The sequence below is a fragment of the Microcebus murinus genome, chromosome 16, assembly GCF_040939455.1.
Source record: "Microcebus murinus isolate Inina chromosome 16, M.murinus_Inina_mat1.0, whole genome shotgun sequence".
Lineage (NCBI taxonomy): Eukaryota > Metazoa > Chordata > Mammalia > Primates > Cheirogaleidae > Microcebus > Microcebus murinus.
The window spans coordinates 20,790,894-20,811,999 of NC_134119.1; the positions used below are offsets into that span (position 1 = coordinate 20,790,894).

Genomic DNA, 21,106 nt, shown 5'->3' on the forward strand with positions numbered 1-21,106 from the left:
AGTATAAAAAGGAATCAGCTTTTGCTACTATGCATATGGTAATTTTGAATGCCAAAATCACCTTGTAACAAACAAAACACACACACACACACACACACAATCAACTTTATTTTCTCATATTTCCTTTGTCATTAAATGCAGGTCTAATATTGAAATCCTCTACCAAGATTAATTCCATGGAAATGTCCTATCTTCCAGTCACTCTATACCCTCAACCCAGTCAGCTGACCTAAGCTCTGCGATTCCTATTCCTGCTGTGGTCACAGAAAATCCCCACCAGTCCCTGCATGGGATGCTTCACTCATTGGCAGCATCTAATTTTTATCTGATACCTTGTCAGAAGCAGATGTAGGCACCCACACCTGGTACAGTCACATCCTCAGGTTCCAGTAATAAACACCCCTTCAGATTCTGCCTCTTCACATGACAAGCTATTCAACTCCTTTAGGTCTCTGGTTTTCTTTTTGTTTTTTATCTTTTTGAGACAGGGTCTTGCTCTGCCACCCAGGCTGGAGTGCAGTGCCCCATCCTCCTGCCTCAGCCTCCCAAATCACTAGGACTACTGGCAAGTGCCACCAAGCCTGGCTAATTTTTATTTATTTATTTATTTTGTAACAGAGTCTCACTCTGTTGCCCTGGCCAGAGTGCCCTGGTGTCAGCCTAGCTCACAGCAACATCCAACTCCTGGGCTCAGGCGATCCTTCTGCCTCAGCCTCCTGAGTAGCTGGGACTATAGGCATGCACCACCATGCCTGGCTAATTTTTTCTATTTTTGGTAGAGCCGGGGGTCTCGCTCTTACTCAGGCTGGTCTCCTGAGCTCAAATGATCCGCCCGCCTCGGCCTCCCAGAGTACTGGGATCACAGGTGTGAGCCACCACACCCGGCCAAGCCTGGCTAATTTTCACAATAGAAGCAAAAAAGATTTTAGAAATATATTTAATTTTTTCTATGAAGGGGGGAGTGAGGAGGAAGATTCAATTTCCTTTTTTAAGACAGAGTCTTGCTCTGTCACCCAGACTAGAATGCAGTGGTATCATCATAGTTCACTGCAACCTCCAACTCCTGGGCTCAGGCGATCCTTCTGCCTCAGCCTCCCGAGTAGCTGGGACTACAGGTGCACACGTGACACCTGATTAATTTTTCTATTTTTAGTAGAGACAGGGTCTCACTCTTGCTCAGGCTGCTCTTGAACTCCTGAGCTCAATTCCCCAGCGTGGACCACCCAGAATGCTAGAATTACAGGTGTGAGCCACCACCACCAACCAGAAATATACTTGTATCAACTCAAAATATAAGTAGTACCCTTCCATCTACTGACAATAGGGAGTTCAAGGACATCTTAGGCTTGGCATTACAAATCTCTCTGCTTTGCTACCTAATGAGTAGGTTTCTGAATGTGCATGAATTAGTTCTCAAATCTCTAAAAAGCAGTATATATAGACTTTCAAAATTTAATGCAGCTTAAAACCATTAGACATGCACACATCAAGAGATAATAATCCACTTAAAAGTCAATGCACGCATTTTGCATTTTTAAAAAAGTCGCAATGTTTTATTCATAAAACAATTCATAAACTACACAACAGCCAAAGTGAAGTTTCAAAACAAACATGACGGTCACCTCTTGGTTTTACTGTATGTGTAGAAGGCTTGGCCACCACATAATTAGATTTTTTTTTTCCCCAATTCAAATAAGCTGAGAAAGAACACAGTCATGTGAAAATTAGCATTATGAAAATAAAACAACCCAAATGTCCATCAGTTGGTGACTGTGTATATAAATTACAGCATAGCCACACAAGGGATACTACTCAGCAATTAAAAAGGAATGAACTATTGATATTCTCAAAAATAAAGATGAAAACTCTTAAAATAATTATAATGAGTGAAAGAAACCAGATCCCCCCCCCCCAAAAAAAGCTTACAGTACAAGATTCCAGTTAGATAGGAATGCAACCTAGGAAATGCAAATTTATCTACAGCGATTTATCAGTGGTTGCCTGGAAGAGAACAGCTCAAGGGATTACAAAAGAACAAGAGGAAACTTTTGGGGGTGATGGATATGTTCCTTATCTTGACTGTGGTGATAGTTTCACTGGTGTATACATGTAAAACATAACAAGATGTACACCTTAAATATGTGTCATTTACTGTATGACAATTATACCTCAATAAACCTGTTTAAAAATAAAAAGACTTTTTAAAAAAAGCATCTTCATGGCCTGGTATATTGTGTTTAGACTACTTTCTGTTCCAAACAGGTGCACATCCTGAAAAGTCATAGAACTGAAACACCTTTCCTTGGTAGTGTACATACATGAACAAAATCTTAAAATCTAAATATTTAGTTATAACAGAAATAATAATCGTTAATATTTACATAGCCATGACTATGTGCCAGGCACTACTGTAAGCACTTTTCTTGTATCAATTTATCTAGTTCTCACATCAATCCTGTTTTACAGATGAGAAAACCGAGGCACCAAAGGGTTAAGTAATCTGTTCAAGGACACACAGCTTATAAGTAGAGCTAGGATTTGAACTCAGGGAGCCTGGTTCTAGACTTAATTTCCTTACCCATCATGCTCTACTGCCACACACAATATAAGACATAGTATATGAAAACCAGAAGCAATGAATACTGCACTTGTAAAATATTAATATTCTTTCTCACACTCACAGAATGTAAGTATTCACTACAATTCACAACATTTACATGAGACTAAATAAAAAACAATTGACTTTCATTCTCCTTTCCCCAATTAACAGATGGAAGAAAGAGAGGAAGAAAGGCTAGACAACTTGCTAAAGACACAAAAAATAAATCACAAGTTAATCAGTTACTAAGAAGCTGGTTCACTATATTCCCAATCCAATTCTCTGCATTACCTCAAAATCCTAATTATTTTAAGTGATACCACAAGGGAGAGAAAATGTAACATATAGCAACATGAAAAATGTAAAGTCATTTCTGTTCTCGCATATTCCTTACAGATTCTTTAATTCCATTCAGAAGGTCTCAATCTCTGCAGATATAAGTCTGGAGTCTGTTTTAAAACCTCCCCAGGTGATTATATGAGCCAAGGCTGAGAAGCTTGATTTAGTTTTCTCATTAAAGGAAGACACATTGCATTATGGGGTGTAAATAAAAAATAAAAGAAAAAAAAAATAAAAATAAAGGAAGACACAGAAGATGGCATAAAAAGCTTTGGTAAACCATGGTCCAAGGTTTTCCAAGTCAATATTGAACTGCTGTCCAGATGTAAATTATTGTTTTTCCCAAGAGACAGTCTCACTATGTTGCCCTGGCTGGAGGGACAGTGGCACAATCATAGGTCACTACAGCCTGAAACTCCTGAGCTCAAGCGATCCTCCTGCCTCAAACTCCAAAGTAGCTGGGACTACAGGCATGCAATACCACGCCCATCTAATTTTTTTGTTTTTTGAGATGGAATTTCACTATGTTGCCCAACTTGGTCTTGAACTCCTGGCCTCAAGCAATCCTCCTACCTCAGCTTTTAGAGTAACTGGGATTACAGGAATGAGCCACTTTGCCCAGCTCACATGTAAACTTCTGAGTTCAACTTTTATTAAAAGTAGGCCAGGTGCAGTGGCTCATGGCTGTAATCCTAGCACTTTGGGAGGCTAAGGCAGAAGGATCACTTGAGGCCAGGAGTTTGAGGCCAGCCAGAGCAAGACCCTATCTCAACAAAAAATAGAAAGGTTGCAGTGAGCTATGATGACCCCACTGCACTCTAGCCTGGGAAACAGAGCAAGACTTTGTCTCAAAAAAAAGTAAAAATATGCATACAGGATATAAAAAGAATAGTAAGTTTTTTGAAAATGCAAACTGGTAGTAAATCAGATGTTAGAACTTAAAAAAACTCTACATTTCAGATATTGTTATAACAGAAGTTACATAAAAGCATACTGAAATGAAAAAAAACTTTCAATTTTTTGGAATACTAAATCGGCACAATGACATTAAGTCAATGGACTGAAAGCACAGAAAAACTTGCCAAATACTGCATTTAAAACGTAATAAACTGACAATAGATTGTGAAACTGGTTAGGAAGCACAGGTTAAAAAAGGGCAGGCTGTATCTTTAGCCCATGCCCTGAATCAGTGCTCCTTGAACTTTAGGGTGTACTTCTTGAGGAAGAGTCTGATTCAGTAGCTTTGGGATGAGGCCTGAAATTGCATTTCTACCAAGCACCCAGTGGACCATACTTTGAGCAGTTCGGCCCTAAGTCATTGGAATATTGTTTGTAACATTAGCCAATTGGCTTACAAATATCATTATGTCTAAGATTCAAGAAGTGTCAATATACTTCATACCTAGTTCAGGCAAAAAGGGGTTAAGGAAAGGAAAAAAGCATATATCTGTTTGGACAGTCCAGCAGTACTAAGAACCACAGACTACTGTGTTACTTGTCTCAACATAGTAGATTTCATGGTGAATAAGCTCCATGAGATTTTAGTTAACTGCTGAATCTTTAGGGCCTAGCACAAGTTAGGTACTCAATAAATGCACTGAATATATGAATGAATGGAAAGTTTATACAAACAAAATCTGTATTTATGTCAAATCCCAAAAATGTCTGGAAACGGGACTATATTTATACATATGGATGCAAGCAGCCATAATTTAATAGAAATACTTGGCCCATCCATTGAACTCCATTTTGTCCTAAAAAAGAATTCTCCTCAAAAATATTTCCACTTTAAAGCCCAGGTTTCCATACCCTGATGTTTAACAACTTTTTTGCTTTTCAAAAACAATAAAGAGAGATGGAAGTACAGGAAGAAGAATTCGGAAAAGTCTCAAAAATCAAAGCAAAAAAAAAGGGAGGGAAGAGAGAGATGGGCGAACAGTTCAGTTCAAGTGAAGGAACATCTTAGGTTGCTCAGAAGGTCCACATTCTTACCTATGATGGTGGCGTGATTTGGGTTCGTGCTATTATGTTTTGTTACTGTCCAGGGTCACTTGTGGATAAGTACCTGGCTGGGAAACTCAACTAAAGACGCAGCAGGCTCTCAAATCAGCCTTCAGAGGCTTTGGGGGTGCACATTTCATCTTCATTTCCCCCTTCCCAGCGTCTCCCGCGCGTTCGAAAACACAGCTACCGCCCAAACACAAGATGATCTGGGCGGCTTCGCTGTCGACTTGAAGCCAGAGCCAGGATTTAAGATGGCGGTAACACCCTAAGGACCAGCCATAGCCCAAGTAATCTGCCCAAAAGAAAAATGGCCTCCGTTTCTAATGTTACGGTTTTCAAGTAGGGCCCAAAACAAAAATGGCGACAGAGGCAGCCTATGTAAAGTTTGAGAAAGCAAAGAATGTGATTGCCAGGTGACGAATCATGGTTACCCACAGTGCGAAATAGCTGAAGTGACAGAAAGAAAAACGTTTTCTTGACTGGAAAATTACTAGCACAAGGACGGCAAGTATTTTCGATGCAGAAGATTACAGAAAAGACAAGTTGGAAAGCAAAAGTGGCTTTCATAATGCCGGATAAATTTTAATAGCCGCATTTAAACATAACTTCCAACACAATTCTTTTGAATGTTACAGGAGAATAACAGTTTTGTCCTGACACGAAAAATTAGGATGGGGAGACAACGCAGAAATTATCTAATCTGTGAAAAATATCTAGTTAAAGACCTTCCAACCTTCCTGTTGGCCCTAAAAGGAAAGACCGAGGGCCAAGGATCAGGCGAGGGCGACCGGCTCTCACTGCGCATGTCCCTTCCTCAACCCGATCCTAGGAAATTGTGGCAGGGATTTCCTTTCCTCCTCGTTTTCCAGGCAGCCGCAGAGAGAGGCGGGGCGTTTGCGTGAGTGACAGAATCAGGCGCTTTGTGATTGGTCAAGTTGGGGAGGCCGGCGAGCCTAGAACCGTTGACTTCGTTTTCATTCATTCAGTAAATACCTGCTCAGCGCGCACTAAAGGGCAGATGCTGTGTCCTTTTGATATGCTGCTGAAATTCTACGTTATTTAAAATTTACAATTGCAACGATTTGCTGAGAGAGACGCTTAATAAACTCCGTCCCCTGGTTTTTCCAGTGACTGCCGCCGCCGTCGTCAGCTAGAATTTCACGCAAAACCCGGAAAGGCATAGGAGCGGGCTCGGCGCCGGTTTCAGAGCTGCGCATGCGCCGTTCCCCGACGCGGGGCGAAGGTCACCAGCATTGGATGTGGCTGCGTGAGGTTCGGCCTCTGGGGCCCGCTGGCGGCGGCGGCGGCCTGGGGTGGTGCAGCTGCTGTTAGCCAGGTGAGACGCTGGAGCCGCAGGTGGAAAAGCCAGCTTTGTATCCGGCTGAAGAGAGGGGAAGGGGCTTGCAAGCGCCTCCCTCTCCTCTCCCAAAGGTCGCGGTGTCGAAGGATATGGGGGGGCGGGGCGGGGGGCAAGGGACAGGTTGGCTCCAGAGACAGAAAAAGACCTGCCTTCAAAATAGCGCTAGTCGGTAAATTCTTGCTGCTGGAACGGCTATGGATAGCGAGGAGGTCTTCCAGTGTGGGGTGGTAGAGTTGGAAGAGTAGGTCTCCTCACACTCCCACCTGCGCGGCCACACCGTGAAGCGGATGGAAAGGTGTTCCAGTGAAAGCACCCTTGGCGTCTGCGCTGCCACCTTCTGACTTAACTTTGTGACTCTCGTCACTACTTCCCTGGGAGGAGCCACTGTGTGTCTAGAGGGTACACAGGACACCTGAGGCGGTTGGGAGGTGGGGCCCATCCTTTGGCGTGGAACTGGACGTCAGAACGCTCTTACCTACCCTGTGAGAGCAGAAACAGGACTTTTGACTTTGTAGGGATGCCTTGCGGTCATGTGCGTTCTCCCCTTCCATGAGACCATGCCCAAATCCTGTTGCTGTTTCACAGACTCTGAATATGGCAGTTTTATTCATTAACATCATCAATTTATCCACTAACAAGTATATACGTCTGTTTACAACACTGTGCAGAGTTAGTAGATAACAGCAATGACCAAGACAGGTATGGTCCCAGAGTCCATGGAGCTTGTATTCTAGAGATGAGGGAAAAGCACTAAACAAGTATAATCAGCCCTTGCTATCCATGGGTTCTGTATCCATGGATTCAACTAGCCGCGGTTCCAAAATGTTCTGAAAAAAAGAAAAAATGGATATTCAATGAGGTTGCATCTGTACTGAACATGTGTAGACTTCTTCTTGCCAGTATTCCCTAAACAATACAGTATAATAACTATTTACATAGCATTTACATTATATTAGGTTATTATAAGTAATCTACAGACAATTTAAGGTGTGCAGAAGGATGTGTAAGTACTGCACCATTTTGTTATATATGTAAGGGACTTGAGCATCTATGGATTTTGGCGTCAAGGTGGGTCCTGGTCCACTCCCCCATGGATACCAAGAGACAGCTGTACATTGATAATTAACAAGATTATTTCTAGATTATCCTAGGTTGAGTTTCATGGGAAGCAGATTCTGAGGAGAGTTGGAGGCAGGATATTTATTATAACTTTTTGGATCATTACCAAGAAAGAAAGGAAGCAGGATTGGACAGATAGAAAAAGTTGAGCTGCAGTGCAATCATGGGGAAGGCTTTTACCAGTCCCACAGGAACTCTGGTGCTGGGCTGGCCTTTCAAAGTTGTCCCAAGTTGAAGAGAAGGGCCAGACCTTTTTACTCCTGCATTGATCCATCACTGGGTGCCCACTGCACTGGAAAGGGCATAACTTCAACTCCCTTCAACCAAGGCAATCATGAAAGGGGACTAACAGCAGAGGGCTGTTTCAGCACTCCCAGGAGCTGGGAAAATAAATCTTTCATTCCTAAGAGGGATCAGGGTGGCACATCACAGCACTGAGCACAAAGGTAGAACTCTGAAGGAAGCAAGAGAAATGTGCTAGAGAATAATGGGGGAGTCAGAGGGAAGAAACTTTAGATAGAGTACTCAGAAAGGCTCTCTGAGTAGGTGACATTTGAACTAAGCTGATGCACAAGAATAAGCCACCCTGTGGAACAAAGGGAGCAAGATTCTCTACTTTCTACTGTGCACTGGAAATACAGCAGAGAAACAAAACAAGTGGCTGCTACCTCCTGTTAGTGGGAAGTATGATTTTGAAAAATGAGTCCACTTGGTAAAGACTTTTAATCTATACAGCTTGGTTTTATTTTTTGATTTTTGAACAGCATTGAATCATGTTTATTAAGATTGTCCTTTTCTCTTTTCAAACCTGTATTCTCCTTGAGGACAAGAATTATGCCTTATTCATCTTGGTAGTTCCCCTGAGCCTAGTGATCTTAGGAGTACCTAATAGACACTAAATGGGCATTTGAATAAAATTAATCTCATTTGAAGTGAAAATTGATAAGCCATAAATGATGTGAAACATGACTGTATTTGCATTTGCCTTTACAATATTTCCTAGTTTTATAAGTTATAACCAAATGTTAGTCAAAATATTAAATGATAATATTTTAACATAATTGCTTTGATAAAGTAAGAATCTTCAGAGGTTCCTATTTTTACATAAGATTTGTATTAAAGTTAATGTACTTCTAATATAATAATAGCTTCCATGTATTGAGCACTCCCCACATACTAGGCAATAAGCCATGAATATACATAGTAATCTTCATAATGTGGTCCCATATTACAGATCATGAAATTGAGGCAGGAGAGAAGTAATTTGCCTAGGGCCATAACTAATTTGTGATGGAGGTTTTAGAATTTGATTCTCATTGTTACTGAAAGCCTTTGCTCTTAACTAACAACATTTCTGAAAATGCAGACCAAGTTTGAATCATACTAGCACTCATGTTTAATCAGTTGGCAACTCTGACTTTATTAACTGTTATCAGAGAAACAAACATGAAATTATTTACCCTGTCTTTGCTGCTTTACTCTGTGTCTTTTAGTTTTCTGATTTCCTTCATAGTTAGCTTTCCTGGCTCTCACTCTAAGACCTTGACTGTTATCTGTCCTATAACATCCTACAATCTACTTAGCAGACTCACCCTACCCTCATCAAAATAGCCCCACAGACCTAAGAACCTCTTTCTTGAGAATCTGCACTTTTATTCATATTTAACTCACTGAAACTGCCCAGAAAAGCAGGGCCTCCTTTATGGAGACCATTTCCATTAATCTAGGCATTCATTCCAATCCTCTTCTGTTCCTGCTACACTCCAGGTTAACTCCAATAATGTTTTTTCCTTTTGAAATCATCAAAATAATAGTTAAAGATCACTGAACCCAGACTAAGTTCTAAGTATTGTGCTAACTGCACAACAAGCTTATGATATGAAAGTCATTATTATTCTCATTTTACAGATGATGTAACTGAGGCAGAGTGAGATTAAGTGACTCGCCCAAGGCCACGCAGCCATTTGTGAAGTGGGGAGGTGGAAATTCAAAGCCCAGGCTGCGTGATTCCACAGCTCATCCCCTTCATCGTTACCTGACAATGCATCCTTGCTAAAATGATTTCCTATGCTTGAATTTTTAAAAACTGATAGACAGGAACTAGATCCTAGTGGGTTTTTCCTGCCATACTAAGAAATTTAGATTTTACCCTTTAGTCAAAAATGCCAGTGAAGGCTTCTAAGCAAAGCAGAAACATGACCAGATTTGGTTGTTTTGCAAGTTGGCTACGTTAAGAATTTAGAGAACCAATTAGTGGGGAATAGACTGGAACAGCAGTTCTCAAACTTAAGCTTCAGGATTACCTAGAGAATTTATTAAAACACCAATTACTAGACCCCACCCTAGAGTTTCTGATTATCAGGGACAGCCTGAGAATTTTCTGTTTCTAAGTTCTCAGGTCATGCTAATGGCACTCTTGAGGGGGCTACACTTTTTGACTAGACTAGAAGCAAAGGGGTCATGTGAGAGGGCACTAGATGGTGGCCTTAGGGAAAAGTTACATAAAAGAAATGCTCTTGTTAAATGGCAGGATGTGGTGACTGAGTTGAGGAGGAGTGTGAGGAAAAGGGCAGAGTATACTATATTCAGATTTCTAAATTTACTGGCTTAGTAAATAATGCCTTTTTTTTTTTTTTTGATCCAAACAGGAAATCCAGGTGGAACAGTAGTTTGGGAAGGAAGGAAGATTCATCTTTATATGAGATGAGTTTAGATTATTTGTGAGGACAGTTAGGTTAAAGGTGAACAATAGCCATTGGATATGTAGGTCTAAGCTGGATATGATGTGAGAGTCATAGTGGATGTGTTATAAGAATGAATAGGATGAATGAATAGGTGGGTGGAAGCTGAGGGGCTGTTAAGGGAGACTGAGAGGGAACCAAGTCCACAGTACCAAGAATTCAAGAACACATCAAAATGCTTCAGAGACATCAAGTAAGGGGAAGGATTGGTGATCTTTATAATCAGAGCAGTTTTCGTAGTGAATCGAACAAAAGCAGATTACTTGGGTTTGAAGATGGAATGAAGTGACTCTAGAAAAAGATGCCTTATTTGAAAGGAGTAAGATTGCATAGTACCTGGGGGAGAGACTGGTAAAGGGCTCTAGGGAATTTAGTTTTGGCTCTCTTCGATGGAGAGAGGTATTCAGGGCTACACAGAGCAAAAGGACCTTTCGAGTGGGAGGCAGGCAATAGAAGGGAGAGGATGATGGATTTAGAATCATGAAGACAGTAGAAAGTAGGACTAGAACATACATAGTCCCGAATATTCCTGAGAAGGCAGCAGAAAAGGGGGTTATGATAAAAGCTGAGGTGGAAAGGATTTTACATGTGGGGACAGGAGGTTGGAGATATTAATACTCATTAGCCATAATGTCCTCTGGCCAATACATTATCTGCAGAGATGATGACCGTAAAGAGTAAAATACAAATCTTGAAAATGATAAAGGCTAGAAATTAGCCCTTGAAGGATTCGGTACATACCAGCAGCACCTAAAGTCCTTGCTCTAGTGCCAAGGGCCCAATCAACCAGACATTTAATCTGGAACAGTCTGGCTACCTACATGATACCCACTCCCTTCTCCCTCACCAAACCCAGCATCAGATGGCAGCCAGGGTACAAAAACAGTGAAAAGGCATGAGAAGACTTTCAGATAACCCTATAAACCATGACAGCTTCTTAAATAAGCCACACCCTGCTAGGAGACTGGTGTCATTTCTCATCAGTAATTAATCACTTTATATTTTGGACTGTCTACAATTAGTGAAGCTCCTTTATAAGACTTAGGATGCTTTTGGCATATTTTTTATCTTATAAATACATTGAATTCCAATAACAGGCAGGAAGGAATAGCAAAAACTATGAAATACATAACTTTTGACTTTCTCTGTACTCTGACTGCAGATCCACTCCTGACCCAGCTATTGGGTAAGGTTTACGCTGACCTTGAATGGTTCCATAAGGAAGGTAGGATTTTGCAGAACGGAAACTTTAGAACTCAGTTATGATCCATTGGTTCATCTAGAGTTAACAGTCATGTTTTTGGTTGTATGTGTTTTTACAAGACTGGAAAAATCCAGCACAACTGGTATTATTTTAGGTAATATAGTTAGAAAAGAAAAAAAGGAAAACTATTGTTCTCTTTATCATCCAGTCAGTTGAATAGGCACAAAGACAATGTGCAGTCTTTTCTACAAAAAATGCCAGAATTCAAATAGTTTTGTTAAAAATTGAGGATAAAAAACTGTTTTGGATGCTCATGCTCTTGCTCACACTCTTACTGTCTCCACTGTGTTATGATGCAGCAAGAAGACCCTCACCAGATGCCAGCTCCTTGATCTTGAACTTCATAGCCTCCACAATTGTAAGAAATTTATTTATTTATTTGTTTATTTATTTATTTATTTATTTTAAAGCCACAAGATGGCTCACATCTGTAATCCTAGCACTTTGGGTGGCTGAAGTGGGAGGATCACTTGAGGTCAGGAGTTCAAGACTAGCCAGGGCAAGGGCAAGACCCCATCTCTAAAAAAAATAGAAAAAATTAGCCAGGTGTCATGCAGTGCAGCTGTAGTCCCAGCTACTCAGAGGGTGAGGCAGGAGGATTGCTCGAGCCCCAGGAGTTTGAGGTTGCCCTGAGCTCTGATGACGCCATTATACCACTCTAGCTGGGGCAACAGAAAAAGACTCTGTCTCCAAAAAAAAAAGAAACGACTGTTTTTAACATTGACAATTTGAATTAAGGAATGAAGAATTTGCAAATACCTAAAGCCAATGTTGTCTTTATAAGAGAAAAGACATTATACATTTCCAGAGTTAACTTCATCAGATTTTATAATCACTAGACCTGCTTTAATCAGTTGTTTAACATTCTGCCTAATGTTCTCTTCTTGATTAAATTACATTCAGTGGAAGTTTTAGAATATTGTTATTTTTTTCTTTTTCATATGCTTTAAGCAGAGCAGCAATGAAGACTCTATCTTACACTGTGTCCAAAAGACCAGCAGATGGCGCCCAGTAAGCCCAGTAGGCAAAAATGAGTCCATTTTTATAGAATATTCTCTGCTTTCTGGTTGTTAAGCCTAATTTTGAAGTGGCCAATAGCAAAACTTGATGGTTTTAATGACACTATGCTACATAGAATAATCTGATAGCAAGAGCCAGCTGTTGAAGATGTTCTAGGACATGTAATTGTTTTTTTGCCTTTCACCTTACTGTCCAGTTCTGTCACCAAGAACCCATCAATTAATTAGCTTTGAATGTCACAAATTGCACAAAGCCTGTCAGAGGCCTTAAGAGTGGAAGTTGAAGAGATAGTAATCTCTATAATACAGATTAGGTGGAGGGAGAGTTCCCAGAAATAGTAATGCCTTAAATTTAGAGTATTTGTGATCTGATATATATATAGTTCTCAGTATAGATGACACCAGGGATTGATGAACAGAAGGGGGAGAAGCTTGCTATACTTTGCCTCATTACAAATCTTGTAGTCTTTTTGGGTAGCCATAAAGGCCAAAAAGTAAAAAACACCGAAATAGATGTTTTTCTAAAGGAGACTTTTTAGGAGTGTGTTTAAAGAATATTCAGGAAAGATAAAAGGGCAGTGGCAAATACGTTAAAAGAAGGGAAAAATTGTCAATTCTCTCACTTCTGTTGCTGCTTTACTCCAAATTTGAAAAGTTCAATGAATAGAAAGCAAGTACTAACTTATTTTATGAATTAGCCTGTTATTGTTCATCAAATCTCATCATTTAGAATGCATTCTTGGAAATTTTTTGTTTCAGACTCTGGTATCTCTGGTATCCATAAGATAGTTCCATACAACTTGGAATGACTTGCCAAGTGTTTTGAGGGAAGAGCCATCTCAAAGTAAACTAATTAGCTTAAGTTTCTGTTTCCCAAATTGGATCTTGCAATCTCCCTACTGCTCAGCACCATGAACCTTTGTTTAAAAGTCAAGGTTTTAAAAATCTTCTTGCCAGGTTCATTTGAAACAATGAGTTAATTGTTAAGAAATCTGTTAATTCTTTGTATTATTCTGAAAAGCAGCATAGAGAGCATATATGTATGGACTCTGAAATATTTACATGAATATTTGTTATCATAGCATATTTAGCAATAAAGCATTGAAAAAAATCTCAAATTTCTTTCAACCAGGAATTGGTCAAATTAGGATCTCACCATATAATCAGCTATTAAAAATGATAGTGGAGATTTATATTCTTGGGAAGGGAAAAGATTACAAAATAGCATGTATATTATGATCATATTTTTGTTAAAACCAAAAAGATTTTAGCTTTCTTTCCTTTATTTTGATATTCACTAACTTTAAAAAGTAAGCATGGACTGTATTTACTAGAAAAGAACAGTAATGCTAATTTTCATTTTTGTTTTGAAAAAAAAACCCACAGAACTGAGAAGAAAAAAAGTGTTAAAATTGTATCCCCAAAATATGTTTGTTTGTATTTAAAAGCTCCACAAGAGTTTATTAACAAAATAAGTAATATATTACCTTACTAACTGCCATAACAAATATGAAATTTCAAAGTTATCTTTTTTATACAACTAGTGATGAACCTTATTTAGTAAAGTCTAATGTATCTGGCCCTGGGAAGTTGGTTATACAGGCAATAAAATACATATAAATTGCTGGAAAGCTCTTAAGTGGAAGAAACGAAGTAGGTTAAAATTATATTCCAATGCTGTTTTAAAAGAATGCTAGTTCCATCTTCCTGGGTGGAGATGCATTATTATATGTGCAGTGTGATACTTAGTGTTTTTATGTGGATTAAATGCAAAGATTCTGAAGGTACTTTGCAAAGTAAAAAGCCCTACCATCCTGTTCCTATTATTTTACAAGTCTCTCAAAGGACAACAGAATTATCTTTCAGAAAATAGTTACCTGCTCTCTCACCTCCATTAGCCAAATCAATATATAAGATATTGCAAATTTGAGGAAATGGGGACATGTAGGTGTTCAGTAAACATTAAAGCAATTAATCATTAAATTAGTCCACATCATTTACTAACCAGGAAGAACTGTCCTGGGTCTCGGTGATGTTTAGCAAATAATGTTTTCAGCCAAAATAGATACTGATTTGCTAGTTTAAAAAAACCTAAACCCAGAAAAAGGTTTATAGTCCCTAATAGCTGGGACTACAGGCACAAGCCACCAAGCCCCACTAATATTTTTCTATTTTTTGTAGAGATAGGATCTCCCTCCTGCTCAGGCTGGTCTCGAACTCGTGAGCTCAAGCAGTTCTCCCACGTCAGCCTCCCAGAGTGCTAGAATTACAGGCCTGTATTGTGGAGCTTTTAAATACAGGCCTGGCCCAGAGTTAGAGGTTCTAAAGTCACCTTAAATATTGAGGAGACTGGATATGAATGACAGTATCTTCTTTAGTTCGAGGTGTTTTGTAAGCAAAACTGCCATTCTTCAATCAATTCTTCTTTCATTACTCCAAATCACTCAGTTATTACTCTATCTTAATCTTGACTTTAAAGGGAGAGAGTAAGTAGAAATTCTGTTCAGACATTTTTTTTCTAATGGCATTTAGATAAAATTAAAATAATTTAGATTTCATAGTAATAAAATTCAAAAAGACACAATTGAACTGAGTTCTTAGCATGTCCTGTAGGTGATGGCGCAGTCCTTATCCTTCTGGGCTCAGAAAGGAACTTGGAAAATGGAACCATTCCTATCACAAATCTGTAAGCTAATCCAGAAAGCCTAATGAGTGTCCCTTAAATATAAAAGTATAAAGAATCTATAGAGGTTGTCCAGACTCAAGTACCCAAACCCAGCAGAATCTCAGAACACAGCATTTCTGGGCCCCAACTCTATGCTTTTGAAATCAAAGAAAAAAAAACATCTGTTTTCAACACTAACTAGCTTTGTAATAGCAGGCAACTTTCTAACCCCAATTTCTTCATGTAAACTGGGTGGACAATAATGCTGGGTAGGGTTACTGCTGATTCGGAGCAAACAGTCCAAAATGCAGTGTTTCCACACATAAATGTGGAAATGGCATTAATTATTCGAATTCATAGTATCCAAGCTGAAAGTCTTTTGCTATAATAGGAATCCATGGTTGACTGTTCTAAATCACCATCACATATATCTTGTCATAATATAGAACCTAGATTCTTACTGTGTATTTATGGATTACTATTTGATTCTTAAAATTGTGACTAAATGTAATTTTTTTAAAAAAATGCTCTATCTCTATGGTGGCTTAGAGAGAGAACATTAATAATATATTTAACACTCCATGAATGAGTGTTTCCAAAGGTTCATATAACTTTCTCACAGGTAATGTTGCTCCTTTATAATTGTTGACTACGAGTCCAATATTGCTTTATGAATTTCCCAAGCTTGACTTCCTGCTATCCCTTTTTGTCTACAACCTATATCATTTTGTTTACTAACATCGCAACATATTATAATTAAAAATGTTTAATAGTCAACTTTTATTAGAATGGAATGTGCTATTTGTAGTGGTTTATAGATGTAATTTAAGGGAGTTGATTTTTTTGGAGGTTTTTTTCTCTAACTGTAACCTTTTTTTAGGTGCACTGATACTGAAGTACTATGAGCATTCGGAACTTGTGGAGAAAGAACAAAGTTTTGATTGTTATGATACCTTCAATTGGGCTCATACATTTGGGGTGGCACAGAATCAAAAGTAACCCTGTTTTCCAAATACCTAATAAGGAGGATATTCCTGAGCAAGATAGTCTGGGACTTTCAAGTCTGCCGACGAACCAAATCCAAGGGAAATAGCAGGCTAGCAGTCTTCAGGTAAGTTCCATTTAATCTGGTCAGCCATAGGTACATTCCAACAATGTGAAAGTTGATCTTACAGAGCGCTGGCAAGAAAATGCCTTAAATGATAAGTTACCTTTTGTTTTTATTGTGATCTGCTGGCAAAATATTATTCTGCAGTTGCTTCTAGAAAAGTTGGTTGCACAAAGACCTTTGATACTTCCCTAGCAGTCATTTGGTTGAAAAGGGAAAAGGCCATTTCACTAGCAGTGTCACCAGGATCTTGAATGTGTACAAAGGAACAGGTGACTTCTTACCTTAAACCCATTATGTAGCATAAAAGTCTGACATTTACAAAAGATTCCTTTATTATTATTTGTTTTTTCCTAAGACAAATGAAAATAATTGTATTCATTCCTTAACATCAAATATTTTAGCTTCAACATGATTTGTTACTTTTGAGAATCACTGAAATAAAGAGGTTGTAATTATATAATTCAGGTCTATAGTCCAAAATTCCAAAATCCAAAAAATTCTAAAAAGCAAACATTTTGTTATAACTCCTTTGACAGCAAAACTTGATCTTGACTGACATGGGGCAATTTGCAGTATGATAGTCCCCTCTTGTCTGCAGGTTAGCTTTCTGCAGTTTCTGTTACCTATGGTGCACTGCAGCCTTCAGAATATTAAATAGAAAATTCCAGAAATAAACTATAAGTTTTAAATTTTGCACCATTCTGAGTAGCATGATGAAATCCTGCACCATCCTACTCTGTCCCACCTAGAATATGACTCATTCTTTTGTCCAGTATATTCACATTGTACACTATAACTGCCCGGTAGTAACTTAGTAAAGAGCAATCTGAGTTATCAGATCAACTGTCAGGGTATCAAGGTACTTGTGTTTGACCCTTATTTTACTTCATGATGTCCCCAAAGCACAAGAGAATTGTGCTTAATTTATAAATTGAACTTTATCATAGGTATGTATGTATAAGAAAAAACATAATGGAGTTTGGTACTATCTGGGGTTTAAGGCATCCACTGGGAGTCTTAGAATATATCCCTCATGGATAAGGGGGGACTACTGTATTTATTCAATTTAATATATAAATTTAGTTCCACTACAGAATTTTATGGTGCTTGATTATGAGTGTTATATTATGATTATATTGATTTTTGGATATTATACACTATTATTTTGGTTATAGAAATTATATACACTTTATTGTATTTATAAAATCCAAGAAATTCTAAATTACAAAACTCAGCTAGTCCAAGGGGTTTCACTTAAAAAACTGTGACCCTGTAATTGTAAAGCATTTTCTATTCTAATATACCTTTTATCCTTGAAGTGAGTAATATGCCCTAAATTTGGGCATAAGATAGATCAGTTTAAGGTTCTCTTCCATATGGAAGGCAGACATCAATAAGATTTTCCCCATTATAAGTCAGAGATTTTGACTTATAATGTAATTACTAGTTAGAACAGTATTTTAAATCAAGATTTTATTTTTAAATGTATATAAGGAGAAATGGAAGAGCATGGTTTAATATATTAGACAATTATTCTATATAAGAAGCCAGGTAGTAAAATAGTAGAAACTTAACAACTTAAAAGAGTAACCTCAGGACATTCTGTATAAAATAATTTGTATTTATAGTAATATATATTTATAGTAATATATATATATATTACTATGACATCATTTTTTCCTTTTATTTTTGTCGTAATAGTTTGCAGACCCATGTATGGCCAAACTTTCGGGGGGAGGGGGATAAAGTAGTTTCTCTTTGTGCAAAAAGAAATACAAGGAATATTAATTAAGGTATTCTTGGAGGAAAAATAAAGCTGAGAAAAGAAAGTATCTTCTCTAAAATATTAGTTGAATATAGTAAGTAACAGGTTTTAGATACCAGTACAGCAATAGTTAAAAGTTTTAGAGACCAATACTGCCAGTCAAGCAAGCAGAAGCAGATATTTAAACTGGCTTTGGGTAAGCAAAAGTCAAAACCAGATTTAGAGTGAGTGAAACACTGATTCTAGATAGTTGAAGAACGTCAAAAGAACATGTTGTAGTTATCCCTTATTTTTTATTTTCACTTTTATTATGGAAAGTTGAATACATAGCCAAAAATAGAGAGAGGGTAGTATATTGAACCCTCAAGTATCCATCAGCCAGCTTTAACACTTACCAGCATTTTGCCAATCATCTTTTAACCATTCTTTCTTTTTTCTTTAATTGCTAGACTATTTTAAAGCAAATCCTAATCTCTACTGTGTAGCCCTTCAGTATGTATCCTTAGCAGTAAGCATAAACACTCATCTACAACTACACAACCACATTTGTATTATCATACAGAAAAAATTAACTAACTCCTTACTGTGATTTGATACCCAGGGCCATGTTCAGATTTCTGAATCTATCTTTAAAAATCTTTACAGGTGATTTGTTGGAATCAGGATCCAAACAAGGTCCACATACTGCATTGATAGATAATGTCTCTTTTCAACTATTTCATTTCCCTTTCTAATCAGCCAAATTATAAATTTCCCACATTCTGAATTTGGCTGATTATATCCTCTTTTTGTCATTTAACAAGTTCCTTTATTCCCTCTGTAATCTGATAGTTAGATCAAGAGGCTTACTTTGATTTCATTTATTTATTTTTTGAACAAAAATACTTCATGGATAGTAGATGCTATGGTATGCATCCTAGGTAATCACACTGTTTCACTTACAATGTCTGATCCACTTTTGGTGTTCCTGAGATTGACAAGCAAATTATCATGTTTTCTCTCCATTAAATTCTCCATAAAGTTCCCCATCAATCTTTTACTTAATGAATTATTAGCATCTATTGATGATCATTGCTCTGATATAGAAATTGGCAAACGTTTTCTGTAAAGGACCAGATAGTAAATACTTTAGGCTTCAAAGACCATGTGGTCTCTTTCAACCTTGTTTTCATAGCGTGAAAGCACTCATACACAGTACATAAAGGAATGAGCATGCCTGCATTCCAATAAAATTTTATTTATAAAAACAGGCAGTGGGCTAGATATGGTCCATAGGCTTAACTTACCAATCACTGTGTGAGTTTAATCCATTATTTCCTTAGGGGTTGCCAAATGCTGCTGCTCAAATTCTATCATTCCTTCTCTATAAGATGGAACAACTTTCCCTTATCAACTATACATTTCCCCCAAAATGCATTTATACAGGGAAAGCAAGATAAATGCTTTCTTTCCCTAATTCCCTATATTGGTTTTTATAATAATGAGTTAGTGCTCCAGCAGCTTAGATTTTAATTTTTTTTTTTTTATTTTACCATTCCCCAGGTGATATCTGAGACAGTCATCATTCTTTTTAATGCTCAAGTTGTCCCATCTTGGATCCCTTCCAAGTTGACTCCTGTGTCATTGTTTTTTCCTATGCCCTTTTGATGTGACCCAACTAGTCTTTGATAACATCCTTACTTTTGGGTAGAAAACACTGAAAGCTCATCTTGTGTATTTCTTGCCTTAGACCTAGAATCAGCCATTTTTCCAAAGGGCCTGATTACTTTCAGGAGAAAATTTTACCTGTTTACATTTCTTTAAATCATATTTTATAGTATATCTCTTAATTTAGAAGACAGTCATGGAGATTTTACTGTTATTTTAATTAAGTTATCCATCACTGCAGAAAAACCCATCTGCCAGGCCTTTGCATCCAGGAATAGTAAAGACCATTCATCCAATGGTAACTTTTGGAATTATGGAGCACTCTGTTTAGGAATAAAGAGTTTTAATAGAGCTGAGCTGGCACTTCCAAACATATTATATAAAGCAGCCTCATTGTTTTGTTTTCTTTCTTTCTTTTATACCTTATTTTGTCCAGATGTAGACCTATGACCACAAGTCAGCAATTTTTGACATCTTAAAAATAATTCGGGAGTTATCAACAGTTACAATGATTTCTTCCTTTCTCATTTTATAGAAATACTAGTCAAAATATATGGTTGCTGGTCTCACTACCATAAGCCTGGTAGAGGTGCCAACATGGCACTCTTCTTTTGAAAAGTGGTGTGTTACTATTAAATATTGAGAAAAATTTCTAACTAGAGAAATCACTTTTTTAATCATAGTTTCTATTGTGGTTTGTGTGTGCATGAGTTATATCATGCAAATTACCATATAAAAGTCACTTTGATAAGGTTTCATTTAAATGTATTTCTCAGATTTTGCTGAATCTGAAATAGCCATTGAAATAATATTTAAGTAACTTGGCTGTTTCTGGCATAAGATAAACAGAGATTTTTTTTCTTCCTCATTCCATAAAAAAAGTTGACTATAGCTTTATCATCGCAAAAAGAAATCTGACTACAGTTGCCTTCGCTTTATTTGGGCCCAGTTGTCATGGTTACGGCCCTTTAAATTGGGAACATAACCAAAATAACACTTTGCATAACATTCCCTTGTTCTGCCCACCTCTTCTTTGCACATCTACGAATCACGGTTTGGTCTGTAACACCATACTACGCCATAGTCTACTTTAGGAAGTACTTTAGGCTAAGTAGTTATATTTATGCTAAATACTCTCCAAGTGGCTAGCATGGTTAGCGTATTCCTGAAAATACTAACTAACAGTTACATCTTCAAAAGACCAGGCTTTAACAGACATGGTCCATAACCTAAGCTTTTTATTCTTTTCATGCATTATTAACGTGTCAGGATTTTATACTTCAAGGCACAGTATTTTCTTAACAAGGACAATATCCTATTAAGGAAATTAGTATATCTGTGTGTCCACTTGGTATATGATAATATTTTATGATATTTAGACTCTTTGAAATTGAATTGCAAATCACATCCTATTTTTCTCTTTGTCATCCAGCACATTTCTTGGTTTTTATATTAACATTTATTATCATTAAT

The 21,106-nt window shown here is 37.7% G+C and overlaps 2 protein-coding genes across 2 annotated transcripts in view; one reads left to right on the top strand and one right to left on the bottom strand.

Annotated features, from left to right (window-relative positions):
* The window catches only part of SLX4IP (SLX4 interacting protein), a 186,357-nt gene extending 181,262 nt beyond the window's left edge, over nucleotides 1-5,095 (bottom strand). Inside the window, 1 exon segment of the mRNA XM_076010924.1 lies at nucleotides 4,931-5,095. The gene's annotated coding sequence lies outside the window, so the exon portion shown is untranslated.
* A 1,040-nt stretch (nucleotides 5,096-6,135) lies between these two features.
* On the top strand, nucleotides 6,136-16,221 carry LOC142876865 (uncharacterized). The gene is made up of 3 exons (XM_076010925.1): nucleotides 6,136-6,278; nucleotides 11,726-11,784; nucleotides 15,991-16,221. Exon 3 carries the CDS (start codon nucleotides 16,012-16,014, stop codon nucleotides 16,201-16,203), a length of 192 nt encoding a protein of 63 aa, XP_075867040.1. The 5' UTR covers nucleotides 6,136-6,278; nucleotides 11,726-11,784; nucleotides 15,991-16,011; the 3' UTR covers nucleotides 16,204-16,221.
* Nucleotides 16,222-21,106: the final 4,885 nt, after the last annotated feature.